This window comes from Perissodus microlepis, chromosome 22, assembly GCF_051167445.1.
Source record: "Perissodus microlepis isolate ML-2025 ecotype Zambia chromosome 22, ASM5116744v1, whole genome shotgun sequence".
Classification (NCBI taxonomy): domain Eukaryota; kingdom Metazoa; phylum Chordata; class Actinopteri; order Cichliformes; family Cichlidae; genus Perissodus; species Perissodus microlepis.
The window spans coordinates 25,976,450-25,985,690 of NC_140481.1; the positions used below are offsets into that span (position 1 = coordinate 25,976,450).

Consider the following 9,241-nt stretch of genomic DNA (forward strand, 5'->3'; position numbering starts at 1 on the left):
TATTGTACCAGAAGTTTCATTCCAGCCCCAAGACGCTTTTCCTCGTAACCTCGATAATAAACACCACTCGGGTATAAACACTCATTTATTGTAGTATCAGAATTAGTCATGCCAGTGGTTATATTTCCATGCTGTGGTGACTTTCAGTGTAGACAAAAAAAAAATCTAGTTAGGTATAATCATCATCATAATTCGTATCCCCTCCCTGACCACGGCTGTTTTATGGTCATGAATCAGCAGCAATGGTTCCCAAGGTGTAAATAGTAATATAGGGAAAATAAAAAGTCACCAAAACGCAGCAGGACCGGTGGGCCAAAACCGAGGCCGGTCTCCAACCAGGACCTCACACCTGTATTCCAGTGACCTATTAAGCAGATACACAACCAAACCATGGTTTAATGCCCGACAGAGACGATTCGCCTTGAAAATCATCTCAGTGTTACTTTATCTGTACATTGCACCTAACGGGGGACACATATGAGCTCTAAATTCTTTATATAAGGACGTCATTGAACGTGGGAACCGCTTGCCAGTGCATAATCCCAATTACCTGAGCTATGTTAACACCTATATTCTCCAGTAGGCATCTATTAAGGCCTTACACTAAAAAGAAAAACCTCCATGCCCGTGATGTCAAAGCCACTCCCACTTTGACTCTACGGAAATTATAGTTTTGAATTCACTGACGATGGACGATGTGTGTGAGCTCCGTCTGGTGTGTGGAGTACCAGTGTCGAGAGGAAGAAATTAAAATAAACAAAAAATCCACTGACAATAAAAGTATTCTTAGTAACAGTGCTGAGCAGGATCAAAACAACCGATTTGCTCATTATTTGTTCATTTCTGGAGATGATTTCAGCTTCTATTTTTTTTTTTTTAACTTCTGTGTACACATTGTTTAAAGACTAATAAATTAAAACAAAATGGGACCATTTAGTAGCTTCAAACAAAGCATGTCCAAAAAATAAAAAAAACAAACCCAAAGGAAAAAGTTTGTGTGATGAGAAAAACGTAAAGACGCTAAAAATAAACTTTGTGTGGCAGGTTCATAATTTAAAGTAAAAAGAAGAGTTTGGCGGCAGCGTGGCGGTGGAGTGCAGAGGTCGATTTCCTTGAAGCAGAAGTGAGAGGTTCAGTTAGCTACTCAGTTAACGGATTTCAGAGCGTTCAAGCTTTTCATGGAGCTGCAGGAGGAGGAGACGTGTTCACTTTGCAGTCCTTCGGTGTTCTTCGTGAGCCTTTTGCGTGTTTCTCTGGTCCAATTTCAGACAGAAATTGTCTCCTGTTATTTCTTCTTTTTTTTTTTGCTCCTCTCCTGGTGTCGTTCAGCTGTGTGGGAGGACGCGACTCTGTGTTTGTGATCCTGCACTTGTCCAGTCCACAGTCACTGAGGTGTTGCATCTCCGTTGACTTCTATACCGTGCTGCTGCAGCTGTGCTCGAAGCAGTGCGTTGTCATTCTTTAATTCCTCAATCTGAAAACGTAAGACAGAGTATTTAATTTCATTCATCCTTGATCCTTCAAAGACTTTTTTATTAAAATGCCCCTAACTCTCTTGATTCATGCCACGTTTATTGTGTTTTAAGTGCAAACAGGAGAGCGGCGGTGCTTTTCTCTCTCACATTCATGTAAGTGTTATTTTCTATGCCCAATTTTAACCTAATGGTCACAATCGAATGCATGAACTGGAAACAAATCCGTGTTCTGTATCTTGCCCAACATGCAGGCCGGAGGAACCAGGATTGAACCACCAATTTTCCGTTGCCCCCGCTTTGGTGTTGAGGCAAAGAAAGTGGAACCTCAGTACTCTACCTCCACTATTAGTCAAAAATAACGGACAAAACTCATATTGAGCAGAATTTAATTCAGCTTATTGGTGCAGTCCTCTGCAACGTTTATTTTCTGCCATGTTACAATGCGCTCACAACGTTCAGACTGATCGAGACACTCGAGTTCAACGTTTTTCTCTACTCTTGGCACTGCACCACTTTGTCTGTGAGGACCCAAGGCCCCTCCACCTTCTGTTTGCAAAGGGTAGCAAATCAAAATACTGTTAGCTTTAAGGTAAAGGGGCCTTAAAGTGGGAGGAGCTAAAACAGCTCATGAACCGAGCCTTCCACCATGGCCCAATAATAAATAAGTAAGGCTTTGCATGATTTTGGATTGAATCATGCAAAGCTACCCCTTTAATATAAAAGTAACTCTGGGGCTCTTTAATTTTTTTCCTATATGAGATGTGTGCACAATGATGGGAAGTTAACCTGTTGTCTAAGCAGCTCGTTGTCCATCTCGACTCGCTCCACCTCTTTGTAACTGTCCTGCAGCCGCTGGTTATTCTGACGCAACTCGCGGATGTAGTCGCACGCTTTGGACAGGATGCCTCCTTTACTCTGAGGAACAAACAAATAATATAATATTTTTCTTTCTAGTCTTTCATTCCCACTGTGAGCTGACTTTTCTCCAGCGGCTGACACACTTTGTCATTGCTTCCATATAAACACTTTGTTACCTGCTGAGCTAAAAATAAAATAAATAAAGTAAACACTGTCACACGCCCCTGGCTGTAGTAAAGCCTGGTGCTTCAATCTGACTTCCGCATCAGTTATGAAGGCATGAATGAAGTCAAAGGACAGGATGAACAGGAAGTGAATGTGAAGAGATGAAGGCCTGACAGAGGTAAATTTAAAAAGATCAGTGACGTGAAACGACTGCTTTCAGACTAAATGGATCTAATCTAACTAGCAGGTGCTTCTGTAACCATCTGTCAGCACTTACACGGTCATGCAAAATATACACGAGTTTTCAGTGAACTTCAGGGGTTTTTTTATACAACGCTCACCGCTCCGGTTCTGCTGTCGATGCTGCAGTCAGGAATGATTTTTGACAGCGTGACAATCCAGTTATTAATCTTGTCTCTTCTTCTTCTCTCCACTGTAAAGGAAATAAAAAGGATGCTCAGTTTTAGCTGTGGTTTCACACACCGATCAGCCCCAACATTAAAACCACCGACTGGTGACGTCAATAACACTGAACATCTGCTGGGAAACCTCAGCTCCTGCCACGCAGATCTTACTTCGATATGTGCCACCCTTCTTGTTACATGCACGATAAGTGAAACTGTTTCTGTTCTTCTTCTGTTGCTCTTCTTTTTCAGGTATAAAGCCTCCGCCTATTGGCCCATTCAAAGTTAATTGGTACGTGTCTATTGGCTGATCTGAGCACATTAGGCCAAAAGCGCAGCTCCCTCACCAGCTGTGCCTGCTCTAATCCTTAAGTGACATTCTGGTCCACACTCCATACCAGTTGGTGGCGGTAATGCACCAATTTGTTTGCCAACGGTCAATAAAAAAAAGAAAAGAAATAGAAGAAGAAGCTTCGCCTGCTTCCGACTCTCAGTGACCTTTGTGTTTGGTAGTTTCTGTGTGTGAACAGCAGCAGACTCCCACAGCACGACATTACACCATCCCATGCAACAAAAACTGCTCAGAAACCACATGAGGGACACCAGAAGAACCCAAAGAGTGAATTCCCAGAACACAGAGGCTCTACACAGGAGCCCACATAAGATTTATTTAATGTTGTGGCTAACCTGTGGAGATACACACGAGCTGGAAAAAAAATGCTGCTGGAAATGTGCACTTTTACATGTTACTGCCATTCATGTCTGTGATTAAAGAGCAATTAAAATAAAATCGTTTTCAAACTTTCATTTAAGCTTAGAATGAATCAGTGCTGATATGGCATCCTTCACTATTCAAATTAAATCTGGTCTTTCCTTAGGAACTTGAAGTTAAAAAGGAGTGACAGATGTGACAGCCCTGAAATATCCGTAACCTTGGCGATCACGCACCTTCATTGTGCTGTGCTCTTCGCCTCTCATCCCTGGGCGCCCGTGGACCATCTACTTTCCTGTAAAGGCACAAAGAAAAAACACAACAATTGTAAATGAACATTAAAAAAAAAATGCTAAGACATCATACTGAATGCTGATGTGCCAAAACTGTGACCCAAAAGTCTGTTAACAACAAAACGTATTGATATAAAGGAAAGCATGTTAACCAAAACCCATCTGGTTTTAGTAGAAAATTATCTTTAGTTAGGTTTAATGAGCTGTAAAGAACCCCACAAATATACCAACTGCTAGAGTCTGTGTTAACTTAGACTTTCACCTCCGAAGAACAGACCCAGGTCCTTTAAGTCCTCTGAAGGGCACGCTCTTTGAGCTCAACCCTTTGAAGGATTCAGGCGCTAACCCCCCCCCCCAAAAAAAACCATGAGTACGGTTTGCTGTTGCCCTCTCTGAAGGAGAATCAGTCACAAACTAAACACCAAAGCTCAGTGGTTCCCACACACTTATTACCTGGGAGGGCTGCCCAAGTATAGTAATGGGCCCTTATTATATTTAGCCTTTCATTTTAGCATTTTTTGCAGTTAATCTTATCCTGCTCACTTTTATTTTGAAAGTATCATCACTGCTACACCACTAGTCCTGCGTTAGCAGTGGCTAGTAGGTGGCTCGCAGGCGTGTGCTGCTCATTAAAGTCATTCAGATGAAGATGTCCTTCAGTGGCTCAATGTAGTCCAACCTCACCATCACAGACTGAAACTGCAAAGAGGTGGAAAACTGGGTCTGAAATCTAAATCTGTGGGAAACACTGATGCCTGAACTAAACCTGCAGTTATTAACCAAAGCCACAGGCAGACCAAACTCCAGTTTAATCCTCGTATCTTAAGCAGCCACCAAACGTTTGATTCTACAACACATGATGGGGGCAGGGTGGGGGGCGTAAGTGAAAGTTCTTCTCACCAGTCTGAACTGCCATGCTGCAACATCTCGCTTTCACCAAGGTCTCTGGGGATGGCAGGTAAGTAGGACATAGTATGTTGGATGTTTTAAATGATTTAAATGATGGTTTTTCTTTTTTTTAGTATGTATTTATTGTTTTACACACAATGACAAGACGGATCACGCCAAGAAGGAAAGCAAGAGGCAGAGTACACCCAGTCCAGTGCGGATTGGGAGGAAAAAGGTGAGATGTCGGCCAAACAGATGTGCAGAGGGATTATGGTGATTTGGTCATTCTGAGATTTTTTGGGAAGTAGCATCAATGTGCGGCGAAGCTTTAAGTTGTACTCACGCAGTGTAGGTGTGTGTGCGTGGCGCTAGGGTACGTTGGGTCGCCGTCTGCAGCACCTCAGGTGGGCTCATCATCACGTAAAACTGACCTGGATTTGACAAAACACCACGAGGCGTTAGATCGACAACATGAGCCTGTTTTATTTGACGGTTAAAGAAGTGCTTCTCACCTCCCGCTTGTGTAATTGCTGGGTCGGCGGTGGCCTGCACCGACACGGCCGTGGCTGTTCCATCGCTGACTGTGGCTGCAGGGAAATAAGCGAAACGTGTCTCTCCTCCCACCGTCTCCCCGCCAGGACTTCCCCCGTTGCTGAAAGGATTCTGGATGACGGCCTGCAAAGTCAGAGAGAGAAAGTTTATACAGCTGGAATCATCTCAAATACAAATTCGATTACTTTTGCCACTGGAAAACCAAAATGCTGAAATACAGTTTTCAGATTAAGAGCTCCTTAACTCCTTAACCCATGTTTGATATACAGACTGACTCTGTGTCATCCGGTCACGTCCTTGTCATGCACTTTTTCACAGACTGTGTTTTTAAAATGTCACAGGTGTTCATGGTAAAAGCCAAAAATAAATCTTAAAATAGGGTCACTACCCAAACTTTTCCAGACCGAACCATATACACTTCTCTAAATAATTACAGCCTGTGTGAAATTTCACGTAGAAGAGGTTGACGTCATGGTGATCCAATCCCCTATTTGCATGCCCCTCAGCCTTCCTGTCAGCCACAAGCTGATAGATTAGTCAGATAAGGAAGCAGGTGTATCTGTGGCTTCCTGTACAGACTGATGGCTGCTGTGTCTTGACTGCAGTGTTTTTATTTCTAGAGCCTTTTGTGCATCCTGATCATCTTGCAGGGTTAACTGACCTGCGCTACTGCCTGAGGGGCTCCAGCAAATGCTGCAGTGGAGACGACGCTGACGGCTCCCGTCCCGTCAGCTGCCGCTTCTAGTTGGTCATCTGTCACCTGAACCACGCGATAGGTCACCTGCAGACAGAGGAGGGCATGAAGTCAGTGACCAATATGGGGGTGTTTGAATTTTGTTTTTGATACGAGTCAACCTCACACAAGCCTGGTGATGCACATTCATCGAGTAGCCGTCACGCAGACGTTTCATCTTGTCGTTCATCTTATCATATCACAATATGTATTCTGAAGATGACAGCAGTGATCCAATCACAGCGCTGCTGGGACAGCCACCATCACTCTTCACAGCCTCTCATAAACTCTCTGATCAGAAACTCTGTTACCATATTTCGTGAGTTTTTTTGGTTCTGAAACTTCTCAAGTTCACTTTCAAATATTTGGGTCAAAATTTTAAAAAATAGATTTTGTTCAAAGGTGTCAGTGACTGTCTGGAGTGAAAACAACAGTCGTTGCTAATTTTGCATGTGCTTATCAATCAAATCAGTTACACTTTCATCCCACAGACCAACAGTGACACCCACGTTCAATGACCTCAGGCGGCGTGACGCCCGGATTTCGATTCGATCCCTGCCAAAGTTGAATCTGTGGCTACAGCCTCGCTTTTAAAGAAACATAACTGGGATAGAAAGAAAATAAGATCCACAATAACTACGTCAACTGAAGAAAAAAAATCACTGACAGAGCAACTATATCACAACTGCCCACTCACCACATATTTATTACTAAGGTCTGTCTGGCTTTGTTGTAAAGATATCCTCACATCCTTTGTGTAAAACTATGACGCCTGATCCCAGGATACTAAAATCTGTTGTCACAGCTCAGGACAGGAGTAAATTTTTCACCAACAGTAGACAGATGCTCATGCTGCTGATGGACTGCTACCTTTAGAAATATGGCTCTGTGTCTTGCTGTTGTGTCCATCTCCCTTGTATAAGACTGTTATGCTCCCACTGTGAAATTCTGGGCTGCTTTACAAATTTTTCATGTTTAAAATAACAATTTGTCTGATAGCTGATGCCAAAGAGTTTCTTACATTTTTCTCCTTTGGTTGAGGAAAACAAATAATTCTTCCTTATATAAAAATGAGCTGACATCCTTTGAAAGTTTTTCAGCTCCTGATCAACAGATCCTGAACATTTAACCAGGGCACAACTGCTGCTATCAGTTACCAGTATCTGAAGCTCTATTGTTGCATTCCAACTAGAAAATACTGAATGGCAAATCAGCAACAGAGGAAATGCTGCCTGCAGCTCACCTGTCCGCCGCTGTTGTCTGTACGAAATTGGTACTGCACATTGTGGTCAGCAAATGCAGTCTGAGGGACACCGGTGATGGTCACTGCAGTCTGCTCGTCCGTCCCCACAGCTTCCCCTGCAACACACACACCACCACGTTTCAGACCTCGAACACTAAACAAGCGCAGGGCCGTGTAACGCAGGTGCACGCCTTTTGGCTTAACAGCAAGCCTGTTTTGTTTTTCTGCATATGCAAAAATCTGCCACTATCCAAACAGGTTTTGGCCTCGTCTGAACTATTGACCTGTTACTTTCCAAGTGGAGCTTCGTGTACTCACAGTACTCATGTCCTCACTACCATAAAATTCCTTTTTAGTCATTAAATGCCAAGAAATAACAAAAAATAGCCACAGTTTTGTTGAATTAACTATATCCAACTCAATCTTCCTTGTGTGGAGAGTCCAAAAAAGGCATTCTGAACCTGGAAAACTCTATAAAGTCTCACTTTTAAGTGTGTTTTGTGCCACAAAAACAATCTGATATTTGTTTCAGTCGTGTGGATTACAAGAACAGATGCTCCTACCTTCCTGTAGCTGCACCACCTCCTCTGTTTCCTGTTTGTCGTGACTAAAAACAAAAACAGAGCAGAGCTGAGTCAATTTCAAGTATTTCTCTGAAATAAGATCATTAACGTTTTCTGAATAAAAACCCAGCTCTCCTGAACCAACTGAGGAAATACGGCGCCCCCGGGTGGTCATATAAGGGAATAATCATTAAGATATAAATAAAATGAAACATAACTGGCGTCTAACACTTAAAATCAGTTTATCTGCACTTAAAAGGGGGAAATGAGAATTAGCTAAGACCTAGAAGTCTAGTCTAACTGCTCTGACCAGTTGCGCATGGAAAGGCAAACTTCACAAATATACATAATACTCCAAACAACGCCCTAATGTGGTTGGATTTAAGCGTTTTAAACCTTAGAGATGCTGCATCAGTTACAGTAGCAGTGAAGTGCGTTTACTTGTTAGCCTAAAAACAGTCACAAACTGTAGCTGTGCACTTGTTTTTATTGTGCATTGGATAAAACAAGCGCACAGATTTGGAAAAGGGCGCACAGCTAATGAGTGCAGAAATCTATCTGAGCAAAGTGCGCAGACAGTGCGGGACAACACGAAACAAATATTAAAAGTATACTGAGAAGGCAGGTTATTAACTGCACTGCGCTGCAGGGAGCAGGGGGAAAACACAGGGGTTTATAGGCCGTGGTGGAGCCATGTCTGAGCAGGAAGCGGGCAGCAGCTTCTCACCTCGCCGAGCTGTCCAGACTTTGCTCCAGCATATCCATGAAGCTTTTGCGGGTGTAAAACGCCGATATTCAACGACACCGAATTACGGAGATGGAAGCGCTGATCACGGGGACAAACACACGGGTCATGTGAGGAAGACAGTCCAGGACACGTGAGGCGCCGACCGGGCAAGGAGCTAAAATGGAGGCCGCTGAGGAGCAGGACGGAGCTGTCTGCGTCTGTGCGGAAAAGTAGAAAAAAAAAAGAAAAAAAGAGTCCGGGTGTTTCCGCAGCGGTGCCGAGGCGGTGGAGGGAGGCTGAGTCCTGGATTATGATCGTTATTGTGTTGTAAATTCTGATCTGAATGCACGGATTGAGGCTGGTTTGCGGTTAAATTGGTTTCTTTATGTCCTCCGTGTCCTCTGTTTGCGCACAGCTGCTGTTTGTCCGCGCAAAGCGGCTGCGACATGCGCTCCAGAAGACACGGAGTGGATTAGTTTGTTCGTTTTTTCACGGAAGGAAATGCGTCTTTTTTGCTCTAAATGTCGCTTTGTCTTTGTAAGATTTGGGGAGCTTGTATTCACGTGACTCCTGGTGTGCAAACAGTTTGGTTAGAGACGGATTTTCAAGGGATTTGTTTGGTTAATTC

At 43.4% G+C, this 9,241-nt stretch overlaps 2 protein-coding genes across 3 annotated transcripts in view; both read right to left on the bottom strand.

Annotated features, from left to right (window-relative positions):
• Positions 1–9,241, bottom strand: part of LOC146363306 (free fatty acid receptor 3-like) — a 94,218-nt gene that overhangs the window by 22,045 nt on the left and 62,932 nt on the right. The gene's annotated exons all lie outside the window — the stretch shown is intronic.
• On the bottom strand, positions 73–8,730 carry usf2 (upstream transcription factor 2, c-fos interacting). 2 transcript variants are annotated; one of them, XM_084920068.1, is made up of 11 exons: positions 8,614–8,730; positions 7,887–7,930; positions 7,324–7,439; positions 6,009–6,128; positions 5,308–5,470; positions 5,139–5,226; positions 4,808–4,852; positions 3,851–3,909; positions 2,840–2,931; positions 2,262–2,390; positions 73–1,474 (listed from the first exon to the last, which is right to left on the bottom strand). In XM_084920068.1, exons 1-11 carry the CDS (start codon positions 8,649–8,651, stop codon positions 1,385–1,387), a joined length of 984 nt encoding a protein of 327 aa, XP_084776194.1. In that variant the 5' UTR covers positions 8,652–8,730; the 3' UTR covers positions 73–1,384. The 2 variants fall into 2 exon arrangements, with proteins under 2 accessions (XP_084776194.1, XP_084776195.1); XM_084920069.1 differs by lacking the exon at positions 4,808–4,852.

Bases quoted from the DNA above. Each gene is read 5' to 3' on its own strand.
- usf2 (XM_084920068.1), bottom strand. From the start codon at position 8,651: ATGGATATGCTGGAGCAAAGTCTGGACAGCTCGGCGAG. The intron at 7,931-8,613 runs GTGAGAAGCTGC...TTTTGTTTTTAG, and splicing joins AGTCTGGACAGCTCGGCGAG to TCACGACAAACAGGAAACAG. The intron at 2,932-3,850 runs GTGCGTGATCGC...TTTCCTTTACAG, and splicing joins AAGAGCACAGCACAATGAAG to TGGAGAGAAGAAGAAGAGAC.